At 42.4% G+C, this 27,326-nt stretch overlaps 1 protein-coding gene across 5 annotated transcripts in view; it reads right to left on the bottom strand.

Annotated features, from left to right (window-relative positions):
• The window catches only part of Map3k13 (mitogen-activated protein kinase kinase kinase 13), a 144,918-nt gene that overhangs the window by 42,105 nt on the left and 75,487 nt on the right, over window positions 1–27,326 (bottom strand). For 4 of the 5 annotated variants that reach the window (XR_013113474.1, XM_076942716.1, XM_076942717.1 and 1 more), the window contains one exon: window positions 772–1,328. Coding sequence is in view for 4 of the 5 variants with exons in the window: in XM_076942716.1 (XP_076798831.1) it covers window positions 772–1,243 (472 nt within the window). In the remaining variant the exon portion in view is untranslated. Of the gene's footprint in view, window positions 1–771; window positions 1,329–24,935; window positions 25,067–27,326 lie in introns of those variants that run through there. The other variant, XM_076942718.1, reaches the window with a different exon arrangement.

Raw genomic sequence — 27,326 nt, 5'->3', positions numbered from 1 at the left:
ATGAATATATATTATACAATGATGTGACTTTAAGACTAGGTATTTTAAAATGAGAAATTAAGAACAGAGTTTTCTGTTTTCCTGAGGCTGCTGTATGTGTATTGCAGGACAAGGGCCACTTTGTATTGCAATCTAAGGCACTTCTGGAATCTTAGGGGATGGGCTGGTGTCAGTTTGGTTTTAAACAAATGGCCATCAGGCTTGGTTAAACCTGGTGTTTGTTTGTTTGTTTGTTTGTTTTTTGTTTTTAAAATGACAGTTTCATTATGTTGCTTAGGAGTGGCCTAACTTGGCTCAAGTACGCCTCCTACGCCAGCCTCGGAATACTTGAAACTATAAGCCAACACTACTATGCCTGACTTTGACCATCAGACTTTTTGACCCCATAAATTATCAGTAAGAAAACCTAAAAGAACCCACAATGCCAATCATTCATAAGTTATATATCTATACAATTATATTAAAATATTAGATATCTTCAGATACATTTCATAATAGACATCTTAAATGAGATAAACAAATGGGAGTGCCAGGACTCTATGACCTATGTGTACTCCCTACTCTACACACCATTAGGCTGGTGGGCCACAAAGTCTATTTGGCTCTAAGTAAGAAGAAACCCCTAAGTATGAACTTACTCCACTCAGAGTCTGTAGGAGACTGAAAGGGGGTCACTGTTGGCCCACTCTTTAAAGATTCCCCAGTTACTGGTGGGATGGAGAGAGTGTGGTACAAGAAGCGCCTTCCCAGTGCACACATACTCGAGCTTACCTTGCTGCTGCAGTTTGTAGTCAGTGGAATATGCCTTCCCTATGATATTCCACACAGGCCTGAGGCAGCCAAACAGTCCTTCGAGAAACCCGCCGCTGCCACTGCCTGACCTGCTGAACTGAATCTTGATGTCTTCAGGTCCGTTCGTGTTCTCTCCATCCACACTGTTGCAGTTCCCTGGAGACACGGTCAGCTCTGACTCATCCTGTTCCCTTAGCTGAAGAACACTGTTCTCAAACTGGCTCCTGGAATCCTCGCTTACACTAGTCAACACTGTGGTGGAGATCGGGCTGCTTGTGACCTCCATCAGCTCTGACTGTATAGCCCCCCTCTCCTGCGGGTCCTCAGGGAGCTTAGGGAAAGGGTGGTTCCCCATAGCTGCAAGTTCATTTCGTCCACTAGAGATTTTGTTCTCAGTCAAGGGTAAGTGTGGCAAAGTGGAGCAGCTCAGGTGCTCCTGAGGGCTGGCCATTGTGCCATGAGGGTGACCCAGGTCCTGAGATGTCAGTCAGAGGATTACAGCGACAGAGGTTTGATGCAAGAGAGGACTCCAAAACCTGGAAAAAAAAATTAGAACATGAGGCCACTTTTTCCTTAGTCTCCACACTGCTCCACTTCTGCTTACACAACCAAACACTGAAACAGGGCTGGAGAGATGCTCAGTGCTTAGAGAGCTGACAGCTCTTCAGGGGACCTAGGTTTGGTTCCCAGCACCCACACAGTAGCTCACAACTCCAGTAAGTCCAGTGCCAGGGGATCCAATACTTACTTCTGATTTCAGTGGGCTCCAGAATGCACATGGTACACACACACACACAGGCAAACACATATATACATAAAAGTAAGTAAATATTGTTTTTAAAAAACACTGAAACCATGAGGAGGTTGGGCAGGTTTATTACAAACAATGGAATATAGGGCAGCAGGGAAAAATAATTACCATGAGAGTATCATGAGAGACTGTTCATGACATATTACTATAAGGAACAATTGGGATAATATATGTGATACAGGCTTGAGAAAGTATTAAGAGGATATATAGGCACATATTCCAGAAAAGAAACTGGAAGGTCTCATACAAAAAATGAACAATAATTCATTTCAGGGGGTCAAACTTAAAGGTAAGCAGTTTTGATTTTCGTGGTGTCCCAGCATGCTCCATTAACTGCCGCTTTGTTTTGAGGCAGATTGTCACATGGTCCTCTCTCTTCCTTCTCCCTCTATTACCATTTTAATCAGAAAAAGTTCTCCTTACGACAAGGGGAAACCAGGTTGTTCTGATACATACATGCCTATGACGTACATACTACCGTACGCTACAGTCCGTCCTCCCCACTTTGACTTGCTGCCTTAGGCTGCTGTAGCTCTTCCTCCTGCAGCACTCAGTTCATACAGACAAAAGTGACAGGTGCACAGCAAGGCGAACTCCTGAGCTATAATGGTTTTTATCAATCTAGGGCAACACAACTAAGCCCCAGATTTTTAATTATTCTTTGCTTCTGATCTACCGATCAGAAACACTGGGGGAGGTCTGAACCTCTGAAAACAAAGATTTGCTGTAGATTATCAGATTGACAAAATCAATCTCAAATTTGCCGAAAGTAGGGTAAGACTCTTATACCAGATACAAAGGAAAAGCTGGAGAATGAGGTAATATTAAACTAGAACATGTTTGAACAGCAAAAGAAACAATCTAACATCTGGAGTCAGCCTACAGGATGGGAGGAAATATTCATGAACTACATATCTGATAAGAAATAATATCTAGAATATATAAAGACTTCAACTCAATAGCATTAAAACCAGTCTGGCTTAAAATGTTCAATAAGCGTAAGCGGGTGGAGTTAGCACACAGCCAAGATTCCCATCCAAGGAAACGCTCAGCATCAACTAACTTATCAGGTTCGTGTGAAACCAGAACCACAAGGAGAGAGCAAGCGAGGGCGAGGGCTGGCTACCAGAGAGCAAGCGAGGGCGAGGGCTGGCTACCATCCGCAGACTGTGAACTAGTATAGTCGCTGTGGAAAACAGTATGGTAGTTTTGCAGAACTACCACGTGACCCAGCAATGTGCTCCTGTCTAAAGGACATGAAATCAGTCTGTCAGAGAGCCATTTGTGGATTCACATTTACTATAGCATTAGTCAAAATAAGTGGAGACCTAGGATCCATTAGTGAGGGACGGATAGAGGAAATGTGGCAGACACAAACATACTGTATATTATCCGATGCAACATAAAAGGGTGCTATCCTATCATTTGTGACAACATGGATGGAAGCAAAAGACCCTGTGAGAAAAATAAACTCGTCACATTGCAGCAAGCAAGACAGGACTGAGCTCCCCACAGGAAGAGAGGGCGAGGAGGCCCCATGGTGAATCATAAGTTAGTCAGTCAATGCAGCCCATGATCAAGGGAGAGATGGTTCCATCAGTAGCCCACAAAATGAGTAAAATGAGAGAGAAAGACAGGGTGAAAGAGAAGAGAGAGAGGCACCAAGGTGACTCTGATTGGATGAGCAACACAAGACTCCTGTTGGTCTGCTCAACAAGTTAGCCCATGGTATCGTCAAAAGAAGTTTTGGGCAGGTGAGACAGCTTAGCAAGCAAAGGTTCCTGCCTCCAAGCCTGGCAGAAGACCTGAGTTCCATCTTAGGAGCTACGTGACAGAAGGAGGAAACCAACTTCCCTAAGTTTTCCTCTGACCTCCACACACATACTGTGGTGCATGAGCCCATGTGTGAACACACACACACACACACACACACACACACACACACACACACACTTAAATAAATCAACTCAATAAAAAAAATGACTGACTTCAATAAAGATTGCCTTAGTCTCTGTTCACTTACTGACACAAGTCTCATACATGCCACTAACCTAGGTGGGAGTGTGTGTGTTTTTCTCTCTAGAAGGCAACTTGGGGGTTAACCTCACTTTCTTTTTTCCCCTTTATTGAAAATAGATTTTTTCCACACAATATATTCTGATGACAGCTTCTTCTCTCCCTGCTCCTCCCAGACTCCCCATCCACCCTCCCGTCCAGATCCACACCCTTTCTGTCTTTCATTAGAAACAAACAGGCAATACAATGAGATTAAAAACAAACAATGATCTCAGTTTTCTTAATACATTTTCTTTCATTTCCTTCACGTCTTTCCTTCAAGTCTTTATTCCTCATCAGCACGAGACACTGAACCTGATAAGCCCCTGGCTAGAATAGGGGAGACTGGCTGAAGCAGGACACAAAGCAGGAGAAATTATGGGGACCCAAGAAGGAACAGGAGCTCCCTCACACTGGAATCCAACCGAAGCCTCTGCCAGCATGGAGTCCCAACATGGCTACCCAGCACGTAAGCCTCTGCTTCCTTCTCCTTTATCAGCTTGGAACCTTCTAGGAATCTCACATACTAGCCCTGTGCAAACCTCGCGGCTTCTAGTTTCACCTTTATAATTATGCCCAGGGCATTCTGAGGATGCTTCATTTCTCCCACTTAACAAAGGAGAAAAGAGACAGGTTTCTTAGCAACCTTCTTAGATGTAACTTGAGAGCCCCCAAAATGTTATATCAGGTTAATATCAAGACAATTAGGTATTTCCCTGCTCTCCCATGGGAAGCACATCACACATCTGGATGTAGCTTCCTTTTCTCTGAGTGGTTCTTTCACTGAACGCTTGCACTGAAACATACACAAAAACAGCTTCACCAGGTCTCCAACCTCGCTTTGCTTCACTGGCTAGCCTTAAAACTCTTCTCCATGCCAGAGTTACCAATCCTGCTTAGGCCATCCCCGGGCTGCTAAGGGTGAGCAGGTGAGACTGTGTCTGTTCCCTTACTGCTGACATGGTGACTGCTAGCCATCCTGCATCCTAGAACTCTGAATAAAAGCTATGAGAGCCAAAGAAGGGTTCTGTTGCCCTTAAAGACACAACAGCAAGTAGTACCAGGTGGTCTCAGGCACATGTAGAATCAAAATAGAAAATGTATAAGAATCAAGAGTACAGAGCTTGTGGCCAGCTGGACAGATCAAAGATATTCTGAAGGACAGTGTCCCTCACTTTGGCTATCAGATTGCTGAAATGACAGATCCCAAGATCTGGGAGGAGAAAACAGCTGGAGTCCAGGGCCTGGCCTAGGGGAAGCTTGTTTCCCAGAGGGAGATCTGAACTTGTGGAAGGGCCTTTCAGGAGAAAGGTGAAGCTGAGGCAATGATGGCTGCTCAGTGGACAGGACCATGCGCCGTGGCTGTGTGCGACTCTGGCTATTTATTTAAGCCTATGCATTACACCAGGACGTTGAAGATGCATTCAGGGCAGGAGTGGGAGTCAGCCTTTCCACAATGTGGCCACACTGACTGCCTCCTCCTACTAATTTATCTTGGTGTTAGGCTTTCTGAGGACAGCTGTGCCTGACCTGTTAGGGATGTCAGACCTTAATAACTCTGCCATGACACTAGAGAATGTAGAGGAAGGAGACATGGAGACAGGTCATGGTAGTGAGTGCCTGTAATCCCAGCCCCTGGGACTGGAAGCAGATAGATCAGAAGTTCAAGATCAGCCTGGGCTAAGTAAGACCATGTTTCAAAATATAAAATATAAAACAGAACTAGAAGTATTCTGGGGGCAGGGGATGGCTTAGCAGTCAAAGTGCTTGCCTAGAAAGTCTGGTGATGAGATCAGGCCAAGCCCTGCTCCACACTGTTGGAAACCATAGTTCTTCAGGCCATGCCATGCCCTCAAACACTCCATTTTTCAAGTGTCTTTTGACTCCATTTTAAAGGTAGAGAATGCCTGCACGGCTGGGTGGACATGCAAACCACACCATCTGTCCTGCGGCACCACAGGCTGATAAACAGGTTACCCCTGGGAGTAGGAAGGGTGCTGGGTATTGAACCCAACCCTAATGCCAGTATGGCAAGCAGTTTGTTTAACTCTGATTGCCTTTGGTTGGGTCACTGACACTTGATACAGTAATGATGCACACATGTTGGGGCTTATCTGTGTGGGTACTTCCAGAGAGGACTAGCTGAGGAGAGAGAACATTCTTGGGTTGAATTTCTGGGCTTGATAAAAACGTGGAAAAGAGAGCAGGTCAACATCTGCTCCATGTTCTCTGCTTCCTGATGTGCCCATGAGTGAGCAGCCTTCCATCACATAGGCACAAGGTGGTCTCACCATCAGACCTTTCCAGCCAGTGTACTGTGTCTCCTTAGCCACGAGCCCAAATAACTTTCTTCCCTTAGTGCAAGACCAGATCTTGAGTTAAGACTCCATCTTAGAGAACCTGACCTAAGGTTGAACTCCAGTTAACTAACAAGCCTGTGGTTAGCACCAGTTTCCAGGTTACTCCCCAATAAACCTGCGTTTGGCACTAGTTTCCATGTTACAAGCCTGCCTTTAGCATTCCACTTCCTAACAAGCACCAAACAGGAGGAAAACAGAAGTTAAGTTTATGGTTTGCCTCCCAATACCAGCCAATTATCTTAAAGGGCAACAGAATTCCATAACAGTCCCCCAGTCAGATGTGTGTGAGGCTAGAAACCCATTTTCTTGCTTGCCATTTCCTATAAAACCTTGTCCTGCTGAGAGCTCGGGGTTCACCCCCTCACTCTTCTGTGTCAGAGACTGCAGTGTGACCCAAGCTTCAGCTTGAATAAAGAGATCCCAGTGCGGTTGCATCAGAGTCAGCTCCTTGGTGGTTTTTTGGGGCTCGAGAACGAGACACAGCAAGGGTTCTGTCAGGTTTTTGGATGCAGTGGTGGAAAAGTTACTACTGTAGAACAGGACAGAGGTAAGAGGGAGAACTGGAATTAGACCTTGCGTTCAAAAAGTGTGGGAAAAACATTACACATTCATGAAAGGAACATGTAGGAATTCTGAATTGTAGGCACAGATGAAAGAGAAGAATCCCAAGTGGACTAGACATGAACCGGATATTCAAACTATCGTAGAAGTACATTTCCCCAAATCAAGAAAAGCTATGGGAAAGACAGCTCAGCTGTTAGGAGCACTTGTTGCTCTTGCAGAGGACCTGGGTTCTGTTTACATCACCCACAAGACAGCTGATAACCATCTATAACTCACATAAAATATATAAATTTTTAGAATATTAAGTAAAAATAAAAGCACATGTACTTTTAATCAGAATATATTGTATGAGAAAAGAGCCTAAGCCTATTTTTAATAAAGGGAAAAAAGAAAAGATAGACTCATACAGATATAGAATGTACACAGAATACCAAATATATAAGACCAGGAAAGAAAGTTCCCTTGGCATATCATAGTTAAAGCACCAAAGATTCAATTCAGAACAAAGGCAAGGTGCTGAAAGCTGCATGAGGAAAACCACAGAGCTACAGAAAAAGGAAAATCCATCATAACAGCAGCTGTTTGTCAATGGGATGTTGAAAGCCAGAAGTACCTGGAGCAACATGCTCCAGGTTCTCAAAGACCACAGAGGCTGACTGAGACTCCTGTACCTACCAAAGTTATCTGCCCCAGTTGAAGAAAGGAAAAAACTTTCTGTGATATAAACAGCCTCAAAGAATTTATGTTCACAAAAGCAGCCCTACGGAGAGCACTGGAAGCAATACTTGAGACTGACGAGAGAATAAGCATAGCTGAGAAGCTGTAGAAGGAAAACAAATGAAGCTGAGCCACAACGTAAGGCCAAGAACACAAACAGAAAGAAGACAATAGTCACCATACATCTTCCAAGAATAAATTTAAAAAATCATTTCTTTAATTTCAGTTTTTAAGTTAAAATTTTTTTTGAAAAAAAAAATGTTTTGGGTCCAACCCCTCAATCAAAAAACATCAGAATTAAATGACATCATACATCACATGAACCTAACATATCTACAGAATATTCCATCCAAACACAAAAGAACATAAATTCTACTCAAACAGTCAGGGAGAAAAAAGACAGACAGACAGACAGACAGACAGACACAGAGAGAGAATGAAACCAAATTAATACAATCAGAAATGAATAGGGAAACATCCTAACAGGCATCAAAGAGATTCAGAATGTTATAAAAAAAATACTTTGAAAACCTGTACTCCATTATGTTAGGAATTCTAAAAGAAACACATTCTTAGATTCATCCAAAGTTAAACCAAGAAGAAATGAAAACCCTAAACAGATGCAAATTCAACAAGTAATAAAAAGCTTCCTGACAAAACAACAAACAACAACACACCACCACAACAACAACACACACACACATACCCAGGCCTGGAATTGAAGAATTCTAAGAGATGTTCAAAGAAGAACTATATGAATATTTCTTAAATTATTTTTAAAATTAAAAAGAAAGAAACAGAAAAAGTACTTCCAAATTCCTCTATGAAGCCAGACCATCTACCCTTATCAAGTTGGATTTATCTCAGAGATGCAGGGTGGTTCTATATACACAAGTCAATAAATCATATACATGGGTTTAAAGACAAATATCACATGATCATCTCCATAGTTGCAGAGAAGTCCTGTAACAAAATCCAGCATGCCTTTATAATAAAAGTCCTAAAGAGAATGGGGCTGGGAGATTGTAGTTCAACATAATAAAGTATATGGTATAATTAGGTATATGACAAACCCACAGTCACTGTAAGAACGTAATTTCAGGTCTCAGCTTGAACTTAAAATTAAGAGAACCTTAAATTTGAGTTTCAGTTTACACTCAAACATTAGCTGTCCCCAGGCACATCCCAGGAGAAGCACATTCTAAAGACTCAAACAAACATTCCAGGAAGAAAGACCCAAGATAGGAGTTTATTAGAGAGATGAGTCCTTAACACAGTACCTGGGTAAACAGAAGCCACTTAAGCTGACCCTCTTTGTTGTAAAAGATAAGGTGCAAATTTGAGTTACTTAGAAACCGGGCCTGGGAATGGCTGTTTGAAATCCTTTATGGTTACTGTTTAAGAAGTAATTAACTGTCCTTGTGGACTCTGTAAAAAATGGTATAAAAGGTACTTTTAGCTCCAACTCGGAGTTCCTCTTGTTTGTATACAGGGGAACCCAGTATACTGGTTATCATCTTATCATCAACAACCCTCATGCTATTGCAGCGAATCCTGTGAGTGTTTCTGGGGGAGCACGTCCCCTGGTTTTGGATCTTTAGGTCCAACACCACCATCATCCTAAATGGAGGAAAACTCAAAGCATCCCCTTCAGAGCTGGGAACAAGACAGGCTGTCCATTATCCTGGCTCCTTTCAGTACGGGGTGGGCTTGAGGCAGTAGCCAGAGAAATGAGACAAGAGGAGAAACCATGAAAAGATGAAGCCAAATTGCCCCCATTTGCAGATAACATGAGGCTTTACATAAGAGATTCCAAAAATTCCACCAGAAAAGTTCTAGAAAGAATCCATATTTTTAGCAAAGTAGCAGGACACAAAATCAGATTACAAAAGTCAACATCCTTTCCTCACACCAATAACAAGCACCCTGAGAAAGAGATCATGCAAACCCATTCCCATTATGTCCAAAATATATCCAGGGATAAACCCAACCAAGAAGGTGAAAGACCTCTATAATGAAAACTTTACATCTTTAAAGAGATTGAGGAAGACTAGGAACTGGGAAGACCTCCCATGGGGCAAGCATTGATAAATTAATATTGTGAAAATGACCATCGTACACAAAGAAATGTAGTGATTAATTACAATCCCAATAAAAATCCCCATCTCATTCTTCATAGAGACAGAAAACTAATAAAGAAATAGAAAAATTATAAAATGCATACGGAACCACAGAAGATCCTAGATAACCAGAGCAGTCTGAGCAGAAGAACAGTGTTGGAGGGATTGCCATATCAGACTTCTGCCTATATTACAGAGCTATAGAACTAAAGTAGCACACTGCTGGGACATAAACGGATGTGTAGACCAATGGAACAACATAGAAGACCCGAGTCCATGGAATTAATGCCATCTTATATTTGACAAAGATGCCAAAAATACATATTAGAGAAAAGACAGCACTTTTAACAAATGGTTCAGGGGAAACTGGTTATCTACACATAGAATGCAATTGAACCCATAGCTACTACCTGTTATACAAATTTACTCCAAATGGATCAAAGAACTCAATGTGAGACATGGAAGACAAAGGCAGTGCCCTATAACATACAGGTGTGGAAAAGGTCTTTCTGAATAGGACTCCATTTACTTGGTAATCTTTGATCTAAGAACTGACCCTATTCTCTGCAAGTACCTAGAATGGTATAAAAGCTGGCTGGTAAAAATTAAAGCTGCTTCAGCCTCAGCACTGCCTGGAGTCACGTTATAATGTTTGTCTAATTGTCTTTTTCTTTTCAATCCTCACCCCTGCACTTGAGACCCTGTTGACTGACTGAGCTGCCCTCGTCAGCTGGGGATAGAAACAACCTACATGCCTTTGAGCTGATGAGTGCATAGTGTGGTTCATACATAGTGGGATTCTATCTGACGTAAAGAATGGAATCAGGAATTTTGTTGGCAAGTGGATGGAACTAGAGCATATTATAAGGAATGACATGGCCCAGACCCCAAAGACAAACAGAGCAAGTGCTCTCTTGTTTGTGAATCCTCACTCTGAATCCCTAGATTAGAGTTTATAACCTGAAGTTACCAGGGAAGTAACAAAAGGACCGTGGCAGGGAAGGGCTCTAGAGACACGGGTGTTCTGAATGGAGCTGTGCTGACAGTACATGGGAAGGAAGAAGTGAGGTCAACACTGAGAGAGAAGGGGTGGGATGAAGAACACTGAGGATAATTGAAATGCCACAGGAAAACTATTTTATGTTTACACTACATATAAGTGTATGTGTATAAATATATAAATGATTTAAGTGAAGTTATACTGTTGAGATGAAATGATCGCCTAAGAGCCATAGACTAGAAAAAAAAAAAAAAAAAAAACCCACCAAATTCTGCCATGAAAACCCTCCCTTTGGTGGTTGGTCAAAGGAGCCCAAGAGACCCCTGAAACAATGTAGCCTGTTGACGTTGCCTTGACTGCCTCCCAGAACTTGAATGTTAGACCTTTCTCCTGCATACTCCACACTTTTCAGACACAGGACTGAAGGAATCTAGCTGGAGATTCAAGGATTAAAGTTCACCCCAACGTATTCCCAAATCCCATCTCCACCCAACCTAAAAGAGGGGATTTCCACCCCTAGACCAAGCAGAGAGGGGCCACCCAGAATCCCCTCTGTCTGACGATCTGAATTCTTGCGTAGGCTACGAGGCTAAGCACTGCAAGGGAATATAAATAAAAGTTAAAAATATGTTTCTGGGTTCCCTGGGGGACAAGCCTGACTGCATAGGGGTTGATGTCAAAAGTATCCCCTCTCCAGGAAAAAGACATTGGGACGGGTATGGCCCTCATGCCTCACTGAACAACGACAGGAGGACTGGAGCCATTACAAGGTCCCCTTTAATTACTGGAGGTCAGGCCTCTATCCCTGCCTTGGCAAGATTAGAATCGCCATAGCGATAGGGAGGAGATGTCAGGGGCAGCCCTGCTTGTACACTGAAGGCCTAAAATCAGCCATAAGCCTAAAATCAGCAATAGGCCTGACTTACATGCCTGCTAACACAAAGTCTTGGGTCTCTATGGAAAAAACACTGAAACAGATGGTGATAAACTATTGTAAACAGGCAGCTTTTGTTGAAATCTACCAGCCTGAGTAGTCATAGACCTTGTAAATAGGCAGCCTTTGGCAGATAGTATCAAATTAGATAAGGACAAGTGAATCATAGGCAGAGTCATAGTGACCTGACCCCTGAACCTTCACCCAGCTGATACCCTGTTCTCAAAGATATCTGTACTCCCCCTGAACACCTATGCTCCTGTGTCATCCCCTTCCCCACATCTTGCATTTTTGTGTTTATAACCCCCATGTTAAAAAGTAAAAATTATGATTTGATAACACACACACACACACACACACACACACACACACACACACACACACACACACAGAGTGTACCCCTGGTTCTGCTGACTTAGCTCCTGACAATCTATTTTCTTGTTCTCAGAAATACTTTGAATTATAAAATGTTATTGTGGTTTTTGTTAGTATGCTGGGTAAAATAATTTTTATTGATCTCATTTTAAACATCAAAGTTTGTAGTGAGTTAAAATGTCCTTTAACATAATTATAGGTCATATTTATTTTCTATTGTAAAATGTTAGCTAATCTGTTGAACATTTTAAAAAACTGGATTCCTTTTTGAGAATTTCATATATGAGCACTGTATTTACATAATTTTCCCCTTTCCTTCCTCCCACCTTTCCCAACCCCCCATACTTTTAAAATACATCATATTATTTAATTATTGTTTATATATGTATATGTGTATAAGTATATATGTTTACACAAATATTGATAAATAAAGCGTTTTGAAAAAAAAAGTTCACTTCAACTGTCTTCAATCCAAATCAAGACCCAGGGAGGACACAAGCTGCTCAACAGTGGTGAGCCTGGGAGGATTTTTCCTTTTCCCTCCTGGCTCTTTCTATCAGCCTGCTTGTTTGTTCATGCAGAGAAACAAGTAGGCACAGCATCACCAGAACAGATGCCAAGAGAGACAGTAGCTCAGAATGCTACCCAAGTTGGGTCCAAGGTGTTTGAGGAGGCACAGACCCACTGCAGAGGTGAGCTTGCACCTCTCTCAGCAGCACAGGCTGCTCAGGGATCAGCGCTCTCGAGCTGTGGGCAGGCCTGAGGCTAGCCTCACTGTGTGCACAAGGCTTCCCCTGTGCTTCCCCAGAATATCAGCTCCTGTACAAAGCCACAAAGGCAGGGCAATCAAGAGAGCCTGATCAAAAGGAAGAAAACCCATCTCCATGACTATATTTAAATGTGATCAGAGCTGTATTTCAGAAGGGTGTAGGTAGATAAAAATATCTGGATTTTTACCTGTTTGTGTACACCCACCCACTGCCACTGCAGAGAAGAGCTGGCAAGCAGAAGCCGATAGGAAACAGCAAATGGCTCTTCCAATGTCATCTGTTCTTTTATTCCGGTTCCCTCTCCCTGTCCACGATTGGTTCAGGTACCCTTCTTGGGGACTGACTACTTGGTTCTTTTTATTCGTGAAAAATCAACACTATTATTTATTTAAAGGAAGGGAGATACGGCAAGAACTTTAAAACACTGTCAGGCAAGTGGAAAACATGCGGAATGTCCGAGGGTAGAGGGTGAGAAGCTTGCCTTCCACCTGAGCACGGAGGAGCCGCGCCTTTGGCCTCTGTCTGCAGGAGCGCATGACGGCGCCCCTTCCCAGCCTCAGCACACACTTCTGCCCTGTGAAATTTTTGTCCTCAAAAGGAAGAAGTGGTTTGTACAAAACAAGTAGGCAAGGGTTAGACGGCCCAGCTGCACACTTGGCAGGGAATTGCCAATTTCTGGAATTACCTTGGCTTAACGCCAACATCCCAGGATGCAGGATAGAGAGAAAGAAGAAAGAAGACATGGTCGGAAGGATCAGCCTTGGGCTACACAATTTTATTTCATGCCGCTAATAGAAGATGGTATTAATTAAGTATTAGATTTTTACCTTCATATACTGAGTAGGAACAAATCAGATTTAAAAAATTTAGCCCTATCCCTACAAATAAAGTCTTAAAAATTGAGCAAAAATTTAAATTAAACATTATTTCTGAGAGTTATTGATTAGTTGTGAGCTCTTTCCAGCCAATCTCTGGTATTATCTTATTTATTTATTTATTTATTTATTTATTTTCTCTCTCTTTCTTCTTTAGACAAGGTCCTACTCTGGCTGTCCTGGAACTTCTCACATAGATCAGGTTGACCTCAAACTCACATAGATCCCCCTGCCTCAGCCTCCCCAGTGTAGGATTAAAAGAATAAAGCATTATACCCTGCCTCCATGGGTTTCATATTGATATCAAAATTGTAAAGGTATAAGACAGAGGCCTGGGAGGAAGACCTGGACTTACATCCTAACACTTCACCGACATTTTTGGTTCGTTTGTTTGGTTGGAGTTTTGTTGTCTGGTGAGTGGGTTGGTTGGAGATTTTGTTTGCTTTAGACTGGCCTCATTATGTAGCTCAGGCTGGCCCTGAGTTCACAATCCTTCTACTGCAGCCTCTGGGATGCTGGAATTTGAGAAATAAACCACCACGCCTGGCTAACCAAATCTAAAGTATGAAGGATACATGCTCAACTCATATGGACTCAAGAAGAATAAAGGAAGAAGCAATGAGGCAAAGAAGATTTTCTTTTAAAAATGGAAAATGAAGAAGAAGAAGAAAAGCTAAGATCAATCAATTGCCTAAGACAGGTAGCAAGGTAGCTTCTGAAATGACAAGGGAAGCAGACCCAGCAGCTCAGCGGCCAGCAGAGACAGGAAAGAGAAAATATAGACAGATGCAATTTCCTTGTCTCTAACTACAGCAGCTATTTTTAGACTCCAGGTTTTAATAGATCACAAAATGCAAGCAAGCTCAAAGCAGCTACAATATTTGAGAGACGATTAATACCCAATCATTCTGATATTTAAAAGGAGGGAAAATTCCCATAGTTTTACCATTGCTCTGTTTTAAATTAGATTATTTTGTTAATTTAAGAAACTGTCTCCAGGAAAACACTGCTTAGGGAAAATGACAATTAGATAAATTTAGTGTTGCTATAAAACACCTGAGCTCTGGACGCAAGCTTTCTGGGCCACTCGTGCATCTTGGTTCCTGTGCTTTTTTCTACGTATGTAACGAGGGTTAAGTAAGGTAATACAGTCTGTTATATGGTTCAGAGCCAGGCACCAATGAAGGTTTGTTATTTATACTTTAATTCATAAGCACTGGATCCTATATTAAGGAAGCACATGCTGTGTGTGTGTGTGTGTGTAAATGACTTCAAACTTAGAATGTTCTGTTTCTGCCTTCTGTACACTGGGATTATAGCCACCAAGCCAAGTAAGAATTATTTATTATTATCTGTATAATTAAAAGTGAGCTCAAATGAGACTGTGGTTTTCTTAAAATCACATTTCATTCTTTGGTATGCCCATTCCCACACCCATGGGCCACAGTGACTATGTGAGGTCAGAGGACAATTGCTGGACAATTGAGTCCATGATGAAAGAAAGTGCACCATGGGGCTTGCCATTCAGGTCATAGGCTGGTGGTTACATGCTGAGCCATCTTGCTAGCCTAAGAACATGAATTTGAAAACAAATTTATCTTTATGTCATTGGAAAAAAGAACCTTAATGTGGTCACAAAGGATGGATGCTTCCATTTTAAAGTGAAAAGGCCAGTTATTTTGAGCCCCCAAGGTCAGCCTGCCCAGAAATAAGTGATGTCCCACTAAAAAGTTCAACATCACTATTCATGGACCCTGGACCTGGGACCACTCTGACTAATCCCAGAGTCTCTATGCCTTATTTAGTTTTAAAAAGGATATACTTTGAAGAATTGTAAATGTTGAAAGGTGAAATCACTCTGTCAGTGAGGTAGAGTAGGGGTATCACAGGGTTGTCCTCTGATGGTGAGAATAAAAACATTTAGTGGATGCTTCTAGTATACTCCATGTTGTGAACAGATTATGTCACACAGTTCTTCTTTGCGGAGTAGATATGTTTCTAAAGGAAGAACCTCAGTCTAATTAGACGGATCTTTGTTCCAAACATACTAGCAGTTATAGTGAAGGCAACCCTGGGACTGTATATAATCACTTTTCTGCATTTAGACTTCCAATGTCTGGGTGACCACTGTCTACACCGTGAATGACCAGCAGCGGCAAGCACTGCCATTTATGTTTCTGGAGGCTTCCATGAGTCTAGGTCCTGTTAGGAAACAAGTGGCATTGTCCAATGGGACAAATGAAAGCTCAATAAAATAACAGATTATTTACAAAGGGGTAGACAGAAAAAGCAACAGGGACGGTCTGTGTCCCAGAGTTAACTGAGCCAGTGAGCTATTCTTTTCCTGGGTAGGGAAAGAGTGATTGCTAGTCTTGGAGATCACAGTTACTGGTCACCAGTAAGAACATTGGCCCTTGGTGGAGTGATGGAGCAAAGTGTGGTAGTGTGAGTGTGAGCCACAGGAACTGATACCGAATCACAACCCTCACACTCCCCTCGGAGGTCCCATGAGGCTTCACACTGACTGAACCCAATAGCACAGAAGAAGCAAGGTATCTTTGCTCTGTAGGCACAGAAGAGAGTGCTGTGTGAAGGTCCAACAGTGCTGTTGTGTCTGGGCATCACAGCAGTGGAGAGCCCTGCAAGGCAGAGACACGCTGGCCAAGGCTGGAGAAGAAAGCTACAGAGCTGACTCCATGCTGCCAAGGGGCTTCTTTGGCTCTATGGAGAACACTGGCTCTATAGATGTGAGTATCTGTTAGAAAATGTCCTTTTCTGCCTGAGCAAATGTGTGGGGACACCTTTTTCTTCTAAATATGGAAAGTGCCATTATTATATTTGGGTCATCCATGGAGTACGCTGAACACCATTTTTATTACTGAAACCATATGAGATCCTTATTATGATTAAATACTTATCGTGGAGGCCCCTTTCATAACATAGGTTATGAAAAAGTATAGCAAAAGGTTTCTGCATAGGATTTATATTACTATTAAATAAAAGACATAAAAGTGATTTTTAAAGCTATGAAGTGGGCTGGAGAGATAGATGACTCAGAGGTTAAGAGCACTGGCTGCTCTTAAAGAGGCCCTGAGTTCAATTCCCAGCAACCGTATGGCAGCTCACCACTGTCTGTAACCCCAATATCAGAGGATCTGCCACCCTCACACAAACATGTAGGCAGAACACCAATGTGCATAAAAATGAACAAACCTTTTTTAAAAAAAGCTATAAAGCAATATCCCAATGCTGGTCATGGTTATATTAAGTCAGATGGTGGTTCTAGGGAGGAGACAGGTGACATGCTGCTTAGCAACTGTCTGGACATCCTTCTCCAGGGTCTAACTGGGTGAGTATATTCCTCACCTCCTGTCAAGGAAACGTCTCTGTGCAACAAGCAGAGTCTCCTGTATCTAAGGCTTGGGGATCACTGTGGAACAGGGAATTTGCTTACAGACTGTGTCTCCTAGGATAGGAGCTACACCCATAAAGTCTCAACAACATGGCTGCCTAAACATGAGCTGAACAAGAATGAGGCCAAAGACAAGCTAGCATAGAAGGAGAGAAGCTCATGAGGCTCATGAGGAATGAATATACATATTCTGTATATTCTGAATCATATATATGTGTATATATATACATATGATTACATATGTGTGTATATGTATATATATGTGTGTATATGTATATATATGTGTATATATATGTATATGTGTCATATACATATGTGTATACACATATACACATATGTGTATATATATGTATATGTGTATATATACACATATACATATATGTGTCATATACATATATATACACATATATATACATATACACACACATATATGAACTACATATTGGAGGACTACAGGCAGCTAAGCAATGGTGAATGGGAGAAACAGCCCTCCCCAGGGAGAAGCACACTAATTAGTTATCCAATACACAATCGTCAGTCCATTTGTTAGTGTGTGTGCACACGTGCGTGCAACATGCACCTGGGCATGTGTGTAACAGCAAGAAAGGAAAAAGAGGTCATGGGCCATGAATTTGAAAGAGAGTGAGTTGTTGGGGGCCGACTTTTAGCAGAAAGCGGCTATCAGCTTTGCAGCCATCTTGAGCCATATACCCTGACATGAGACTTGGATTACAATAGCCTACAACAGCTGAGCACACTCTGATAATCTTGGTTTAGATACCTTGTGTGTGTGAGATTAAAGGTGTGTGAGATTAAAGCTGTGTAACTTAAGAGTTTAACTTAGAAGTGTAGAGATCAGATTTAGAGACAAGACCTTAAGGGCATGATTAAAGGCGTGACCAAAAGGCATGGCTTAGAAGTGAGACACATAAAAAGCAGAGACAGAAGGTAGAGAGATCAGACACTTCAGAGAGTACAACTTGGAGTACAACTTGGAGTAGGAATTAGGCTTTAGGTAGCAGGCACTTGGAAGAGAACTTGGAAGAAGTAACTTGGAACTTGGAGGCACTAGGGACTAGGAACTGGGGACTAGGAATTTAGGACTTGGGACTTGGAGAGAAAAAGAGAGACTGAAGAATAAACGGGATTGAAACACACTCTGTCTGGTCTCCATTCTTCGAGTCCGTCCTTGACTCTCTCTCTTGCTGAACCCCGACCCACGGACCGGAGCGGCAGCCCGGGCCTCAACATTTTGCTTGGGCTACAACATTTTTTGGCGCCCGAACCTGGGGCTAGTGCAGTTCCCAACAGTGAGCGGGCAGGATACATGGGAGAGTTTGACAGGAGGAAAGGGGAGGGGGAAATGATAGAATTATAATCTCAAAAACATATTGTTAAAAGCAGTGCTGGCATTACTATTAAAAACAGCACGACCCTGAGCAAGTGGTAAAGGAGGGAAATTACATTATGAGATTTTCTCATCCAGTCACGGCCAGGCATTCGGACTGCTTGGTTGGGCAGGAAAGCCTGAAGTAGAGGTAAATGCAGCCCATTTTGCTGTGTCATGCAATGCGACACCAACGCCAGAGTGCACATGATGTACAGAACCCTGTGATCCACATGGAAATGGTAGGCAGGATGCTGTTAAGGGTCTCCTGCCACCTTTGCTCGCTTGTTGGCCTTTTGTTGCTTGGAAACACTGGAATTTTAGACTGTTGACAGAGTCGGGAGTACTATGGCTCCTGCTTCTCAGGAGGAACCATTAATTCTGATAAATGTGTGAATTTACTATGCAAAAATTCAGGTCTTATTTACCTCTGAACCTTGTGTCCCCTGCCCTTCCCTGCTAGATGGCTCAGCACCAAATACAGGTTCAGGTGTAATGGGATGTTTCACTTCATGGAGAGAACTTTACACACACACAGGATCATAAGTAGTTCTTTATCTGTGCACTGTGAGTTCATAATACAGTAACTGGTTTGGGGGTATACCTCAGTAATATGGTGCTTGCCCAGCATGTCCAAGGCTCTGGGCATATGTTATACCTCAAAAAAAGAAAAAGATAATAATAACAGAAGCCAGCACTAACTGAAGTCCATGCCTGTCACAGCCCTAAACAGTTCTCCTGATTCCTCCAATCCTCAATAGACCCACCAGGCAAAGACCTTGTGTTCTCCCTAATAATACTTAATGAAAAAGCTGGAGGGGACACTGTTTCAGTGACCCAGTGTCAGCTAGGTGTTAAACACAGGAGCTGAGCACAGGCCACCCTACTGCAGCCAGAAACCAAGACCACAACTGTAGCCTAACCCATTATGACCTTGTTATGTAGCCCAGGCTGGCCTGGAACATGCACTCCCCTTGCCCTTTAAGTCTTTTAAGCACTGACTCAGTACACACAGTGCTTTGGAAAATAGGCTAGAACATTTTGAGCTTTACCAGGAATCTAAATTTGAAATTGGTAACAATCAATAATTTTTCATTTTAGAATATGGATTAGACTTGGTGCTAGGGAGTTATCCATATCTACAACTTAATTTAATTATTTAGTCCCTGCCTATGTTTTATTCATTGGGGGAGTTTCCATTTCTATTCCCAGCACAGCAGAGACTGTACACTATTAAAGAGTCCTCAGTGAGCTCCATCCACTCAAAAGATGACATCAAGGGAGGATAACAGGAATTATTATTTGCTCTTGATGTGTACTGCAGACAAGTACCCGTGGTGGCCGTCATGCAAAGAACAGATGCAGAACAACGGACTATCTGTGAGTGGAAATAGGAAGTAGCCTTTCAATACAAAGATTAGTTTTACAGAGGGTAGAATATAGAGACACCATCAGCAGTTCCCTCTGGAATTATAACTTGAACCCATTGTAAAAGCACGTTTAATGAGTGTATGCACATAAACTTTCTGTATAAGTACTCCCATGTATACATTTATGTGTGTACGTGTTTACATGCAGGTGGAGGCTGGAAGTCAATTCTAGTATAATTCTGAGTCGCCCTCCACCTTATGTGTCAGTCACTGGGATTACAGGTACGCGCTGCCAAGCTCAGTATTTTATGTGAATGCTGGGGGTCCAGAGTCAGGTACAAATGCTTGTGTGGCAAGTACTTTAGTGACTGAGCTGTCTCTCTAGCAGCCATGTGAACATTAAAAGAGATTTATTTTATTTTTATTTATGTGTATGTATATGTCAGCATATGCCATGTGTGTTTGGGCACCCATGGTGGCCAGTCATAGGTGGTTGTGAGCTGCCTGACATGGGTGCTGGAAACTGAAAGGGGGTCCTTTGGAAGATCAGCAAATACTGCCATCTCTACTATGTACTGTGCCATCTCTACAGCCCCTGGAGGATGTTTTTCAAAAGAGATAATTCAACAACTCTATCACCCACAGTAACTCTATGAAGCATTGTCTCTAAATCTACCTGCAAAGTAGAGAACGGTTCCACAATATTGACAATTGCTTTATTGTACTTGTTTGGCCAACCTGATTTTCTTCTGTCTGGGTGTCTGGTATTGCTCAATCACTGGCCATCAAAGCTCACAGTGCTTAGGAAAGCCATTTGTCTTTATCTCACTTGTGCTATCTCCAGCCTGGAGGCCCAAGTCCACCTGCAAACCCTCTCTGCTGCTCCAACCTGCCTAAACCATATCAGACACAGAACTAACACAAGAAGACCATGTGCCTTGAACAACTCATTGAAGAAATACATACATCATGAGCAATCAAGGCAGTATCCCCCTCCCCCACCCAAACACAGCATTCTTATAGACGTGCCAATGAGAATCACTGAAATGAACCTTGGGATGAACTTAGAAAGAAATAATCATAAGGCCCATCAAAGAATCCTGCAGGAGGGATGACAATTCTAGATCATAAGATACATTACAGAGACAGAGTAACAAAACAATATGTTGTTGGCACAAAGATGACAGGAAGACCCAGGCATGAGGTGTAACTTCAGCCATTTAATACTTGACTAAGGCTCAGACAACAGCCTGAAGGAAAGACAGGGTCTTCAACAAATGGTCATGGGAAAGTGGATGTCCACACGCAGAAGAGAGAAAGCAGACCCATATCATCACCTTGCACAAAAACTAACTTCAAATGGAACAAAGGCCTTAACCTGAGACCATTGAACTGCTAGAAGAAAAAAGAAGCAGTATTCTACAGGATACAGGTGTAAGGACTTCCTGAACAGAACTTCATTTGTCTGAGAATTAAGGCCAACAATTGACAAGGGGGACTTCATGAAACTAAAACCACACACCACCACCACCACCACCACCACCAAAACTATCAAAGAAAAAGAAACCGTGAATTTTAAAGATAGCAAGGGGAGTGCATGAAAGGGTTGGAGGGAGGAGAAGGAAGGAGAAATGATGTAATTATATTATAATTTTTTTTGAGACAAGGTTTCTCTGTATAGCCCAGGTTGTTCTTGAAACTTGCTCTGTAGACCAGGCTATCCCCAAATTCAGAGAGCTCCTGGCTTCTGTCTCCCAAGTGCTGGCCTTAAAGCTGTGTGCCATTAATGCTGGCTTCAATTTTTTTCTTTTTAATTATTTGAAAAACAAGAAAATGAAATTCCTTGACTAAGAACTCAAGGATTTCACAAAGGGCACGACAGGGTTTTAAACACCCAGCGCAGGGCTCCTGCAGCTTCACAGTTCATACCACAGTCAAGCCGGCCTGACCGGTAGCGCTAACCTTTAATGATTACTCTATTTCCATATCCTGACAATGTAAAGCAGCTCACAGGCTCAGGTATAAGCCCAGAATGCATGCCCTCTCCAGTGCTATCTTCCTGCTTCACAGAGAACTTCCTTCCTGTTCCTGCTGTGTCAGTGGCAGAGGCAGGCAGACGCAGTATTTGTGGTTCATGTTTCTCCTCTGCTTAAAGTTTTCACCAAGAGGGTAAACATCAAATCTTCAACTTATCTATTTACTTAGTCTTAACTGGATGAATCATTTGGGCCACTACTTATCTAGTGTGAGCGTGGCAGCGGACAGCACCTAGGTTCTATTGACATAACGGCCCTGGCCCTGAAAGATGAACAGAGCTTGACCCTGCAGTTGCCTGATTTCCTTGTTCTTCCACTGTGGTCTTATTCATCAGTACTTGGAAAGGAAAGGGTGAAGAAGGAGGACACAGCTCAGATGACTTCAGCATTGTAGGCAGACTAGGAAGAACTGTTCATGGCTTTGGAAAAGCTTAAAAACAATTCTTTAGTTACAGCGTCTGTGTTATCTGTGGCACACTGGTCTTTTTAGGTAAGTCATAGGGGAAAGACACCAGGCGGCTGGAAAGACACCAGGCTGCTTTGTTCTCCAGCATCACTGGGTTACAGCAGAAGTTATACTTCTGATAAAATACTCTGGTGGACGAAAGGTATATAATGTGATGCCTTGTTATTTATGCACACTATAAAATGACTACAATTAATATATCCATTTCCTCACCCTGCCTTTTAAAGTTACAGCAGCATAGTATGTACGGCCATAGATGTCAATGCAAACCCTAAAACATTTACTGTAGCTATAATTTCTATTCAGCCAATTGATAGGTTCAATTGACAGTCAATTGTCTTGTTATTGTATGACACGCTCTACTAAGAGGGTTCATGGCTTCATAATTCTTAATGTGCCACCTCCACTAAAGAGCCTCGTCAATCTGGAAGATGGACACAAGACTTGATTCAGAGTGGAATTGATTCATTAGTCTTTAGAATTTCAGGGTAGCAGCAGATCGGCAGATAGTCTCAACTGATTTGAACTACACTTCTTTGATTAATTACTATTTGTTTTAGCTAGACAGGAATTATTTCAGTCTACCAACCATTCCCACAGCCCCATGTATGTACCTAAAGTTCGCCCACAACTTTTTTTTTTTAAATTTTCACTTTGCCATTCAATTTTTGATCTGAGAAGACTATGTACCGTAGGTTCCGCATTCTTTTTGCATGCATAAGATATATCTGGTACCTCAGGGTGTGGTGCCTCCGGGGACACAGCTTAACAGCATTAGTAAATGTAGTTAAGCCAGAGGGGAACTGAGCAGCAGCTGAACCAGTCTCATAATTCACACTGGGGAAAGCCCTTGGAATTCAGCGGCATACTGCCCAGCTGGAGAGACAAATCTAATCCCTGCTAATGATCCTTCTCCCTCTCTTTCCTATGAGGCCTGCTTTTTACACATGTGCACTTAATTACATATGCTCACCGAGGGTCCAGTGTAGCCAAACAACACAGCACCCAGGATTAAATTACACAGCGAGACGTCCAGACATCAGCTGGCCCCGACATCCGGTATAATTAATGCTGTCTGTATTTTACAATGTGCAGCTTAAGAGTTCAAAAACATTTACAACTAGATACTAATATTTAACAGTGAAGACATGGTTTTACTGTAAGACAATAAAATAAGCTTGGCTTCTGAAAAGGATTTAAATTAAAAATAAACATTAAGAGAAAACACCTAGACTTGGCCTTAAATAATATTTGAGGCTGATAACAAAAAATATGTATAGCATAATAAAGAAGTTAAGAAAAAAATATAAATAAAAACTCAAAACAACGAAGTAAATATTGGTAGGCAAAAAAAGTGTAAAATTACTGTCTAGCAACATGTAAAAAATAATTCACAGAATTAGACCAGTGCTTTCTCTGGATCAAAGTAAAGACAGTTGTTCAAGTAAGATAAACAAACATCCCAGTCATCCCTGAGCAGTTTCTGTTTCTTCCAAGAGAGCCTCCTTTTAAAGATGTACCACTGGTGAGAAAGATGGCAGAGCCACAGTGATACCATACCTCAAATACAATGCACGTTTCCCAAGTACCTCTCCTAACCAGGGGATATATTCTAAAGTTCCAGAAAGGTGGCACACAGCAGAGACTCTGAGTCAGCAGCTCTCTGAAGGCAAAATCTCTGTTTTGTTTGTTTGTTTGTTTGTGTTTTATACCTGATCTCTAGGTGATTGTAAGAGGCAGGGGGTGTAATTCAGTGGTGGTAGAACACACCCCAAGTCCCTCAGCACTGACAACACCCACCCAAGAAGAGTTGACATCCCCTCCATGAAAATTCAAGAACCTGACTTGAATATTTGCCTTAATATTTAATTTCCACAGTTAGAATCCCACTAAAAAGTCTGACTATTTGTTTCTACAATTCCTCACATTCTGATGAAACGTCATTTTAAACAGTATTTTGATAAATAGGAAGATTTGTATATAGTCATCTGCAAACAGTACAGATTATTTTTAAAAGACAGAGGTAAATGTCTGCTGAAGTAAGTAGGGGGTGATGAGGTGGAAGTCGCCATCTGGGGCTATAAATCACAATCGTGCTGCATGGTAACGACAGAGGGCTGGTCCATAAGGCTCCCCGGGGCGATTCCATCTATCAGTGTGCAGCCATCCACAGAAGGTTTCAGGGGAAGAGTCCAGAAAGGGCCCCTGCTAGAGCAGCAAGAGACAGCACCGTCTGGCTTTCCAAAGCAACACGGTCAACACACACACACACACACACACACACACACACACACACACACACACACACGTACCCCTTGTATGCAAAGTCCTCGATTTGTTAAGTATAAAGAGAAGCGCCATGCACACTGAGGGAGTTTAGAACTCAGAGAGCACTAGACAAGCAAGCTCAAGAGAAAGAAGAGCCGCTTTAGGGATGCGTCAGCAATTTCTGGTCAGTTTGCAACTATTTCTTGACAAGAGAATGGCAATGTTGTTTACAGTGTATGAGAAGCAGCCTCACAAGAAGCAACAGTGTTTGCCTGAGGACACTCATGTAACCACCACGGCCCCACTGCTGGCAATGCACCTCTGCCTCTCACTGCAAGCTAAAAGCTTAGTTGCCTCAGGTAATTTTCTTAAAATATGATACTTTAAAGATGGGGTAGGCAAGGAAAAAGACAGAAGAAAATAAGAAGATAATACAACTGAGAATTAAATTTATCAAGTTAGCCAGAAAATTATTGGTTACAAAACCAAAACCAAACCAAAACCAAACCAAAAAATAGTCTTAATAAGTCCCGTGTTCACTCTTGGGAGAAAAATAACCAGAAGTGCTAAAACAACCACTTCTTGCATGTTTATTCATCTTGGCACGCTGCTTGAATACTTACAGCTTAGACCTGCTGTGTCTCCTGAAAGACTCAACATTTCCACATTAGTCTCACCGATGCCCTCCGAGAAAGACACTGAGGGCAGATTTGCCATCCAAGTCACCAGACTAGAGCAAAGGCTCCCTTTTTCTGAGAGGAAGATCTCTTACAACATATTTCTACTTACTCATTTACCAAGTTAACAGATACTTTGTTAATCATTGATGGTGCTGGCTTGATATTAGGTAAAAAGTTCAACATACAGATGAACCAAACAGTGTCTCCTGCTCTAAATCCATGAGAGGAGACCACACAAGTAAATGTTACTAGGAACTGTGAGGTCCTCTAAAGCAATAGTTCTCAACCTGTGGGTTGCAACCCCCTTGGGGGGGGGGTCAAGTGACCCTTTTACAGGGGTCATCTAAGATGATCAGAAAGTCAGACATTTACATTATGATTTATAACAGTAGCTAAATGACAGTTATGAAGTAGCTGTACAATATGTTTGTGGTTGGGGACCACCACAACATGAGGAACTGCATTAAAAGGTCAGCCTTAGGAAGGCTGAGACCCGCTGCTTTAAAGGACTCCAGTGCAGAAGAGACACAGGACCTACTTGAGTAGTCACTTAGCAGGGAACACATTTTCAGAAGAGCGAGGAGCGAGGAAATAGCTAAACTGAAATGGAGTCAGGGACACTAGACAAATATAAGGGGCGATTTTCACAGAATTACGATGATGTCAGCAGAGTTCTACGTGGGCTCACTGTAGACAACAAACTTTCCTGACTGAATACACAAAATCTGTATTCTCATTAGCAATACGGCCTTTCTCCAGGATCTACAGGGATTGGCTTGAAGACTCCCTGAGAAAGTTCCTTACACAGAGAGAAGACATATTGGCCTAGAAGACATGTGATCCACTGTGTATTTTAAACACTCTCTGGATTGCTTATAATGGCTAACATAATGAGAGTGCCGTGTAAATCATTATTGTGGGTCACTGTGTGGAGATGAATGGTGACAGCACATGTTCAGGCCAGATGTGGCTGTCACACTTTTATGAACAGAGGAACTCACACATAAGAAAGGCTGACTACATGCCTTAATGGCTTTGCTGCATCTTAAAAGGGAGATAGGGCCCTGCCATGCTACCTAAGGCTGTCCTTAAACTATTAAGCTCATGCTTAGCCTCCCGAGTGCCGAGCGTGCAGGAGCGCACGTCCATAACTGTCTTCCATTGCTTTGCTTAAACCTTTAGAGTTCTACATTTAGAAAACAGACCTGGCACTATGGACTCGCAGTCACTATACACCGCTGTTCAAGGATATGTTAGAACAGCCACAACTTCCATAAATATCAGTCTATTTGGACTGACTCTGACATAAAAACAAAAACGGCTTACAATTTCACATGGTCTGTAAAGGATGAGAAAGCATCAGAGTTCCGCCCGCCTTTCCTGTGCGTTTGCTGTGCGTGGCATGCTGTGTTCTTGAACAGTCACACGCACATGGGAAGCCGGCACCTTGTTGATTTTTATTTTCCTGACATTATCATTTTAAAAGCAACCAAAAAAGAAATAGTATCTGTCCTTCAGAATTCAAGTCTAGCCCAGTAAGTAAGATGACTGGATCTAGCCAGGAAACAAGGACAAACACTTTAGTCTGGATTGAAGGCAGAATCAGCACAGCCAAGACAGAGATGCAAAGAGAGTGAGATATAACAAGGGCAGGGAGCATAATCTCCGCCTCTAGCGAATAGTGGGCTAGCCATCTGTCTTTACAGGGAAACGCTATCAGGTTTCAAGTCTCGGTGGGAGGACGCCTTTCTTTCTGATGGGTTTGAGAACTGTAAATGACTAATCTGTTGGTGTGCACATTCGAAGATGCCGTTTCTTTGTTAGCCATGTTGGTAACTCCTTGGACCAGCACTGCTTGCCAGTTCTTTATATCACACCATTTCCAGTGCTGCTCTAACAACCAAGCCCACACAAATGCCTCAAAGCCCAGCTTGCTCTCTCAGCATTTCTCATCACAGTCAATTAGTGCTCTGCCCTTGCCATTAACCTTTGCCCATCCCCCCTGCCCCAGAGCAAAGGGTGCACATGAAGTTTCCAGTGATGAATGTCACGAGACAAAAGGTTGCAAATTTCCTTCAGATACAAAGTCCTTCTAGGAGGTAGGGAGGCCAGGCAACCTTTCAAAGTCTCTCTGGCATATGGCAAGACTCTGCTCCAGCCTCTGCCACACTGCCACAGCCCTCCGGTCAGGCAGAGAACTGGGCCTCCCCACACCCCCAGTCACATGACTGCTTAGATATTTATGCTGATCAGGCCAGATTAATGCCTTCTTTCTCCTTCATCCTGAACAGGAAAGGAGAGTACAAGCTGTTGGAAGAGGTTTCCGTAGAAGGC

This window comes from Arvicanthis niloticus, chromosome 12, assembly GCF_011762505.2.
Source record: "Arvicanthis niloticus isolate mArvNil1 chromosome 12, mArvNil1.pat.X, whole genome shotgun sequence".
NCBI lineage: Eukaryota > Metazoa > Chordata > Mammalia > Rodentia > Muridae > Arvicanthis > Arvicanthis niloticus.
The sequence above is the reverse complement of the archived record's forward strand: the minus strand, read 5'-3'. Positions and strand labels throughout refer to the sequence as shown.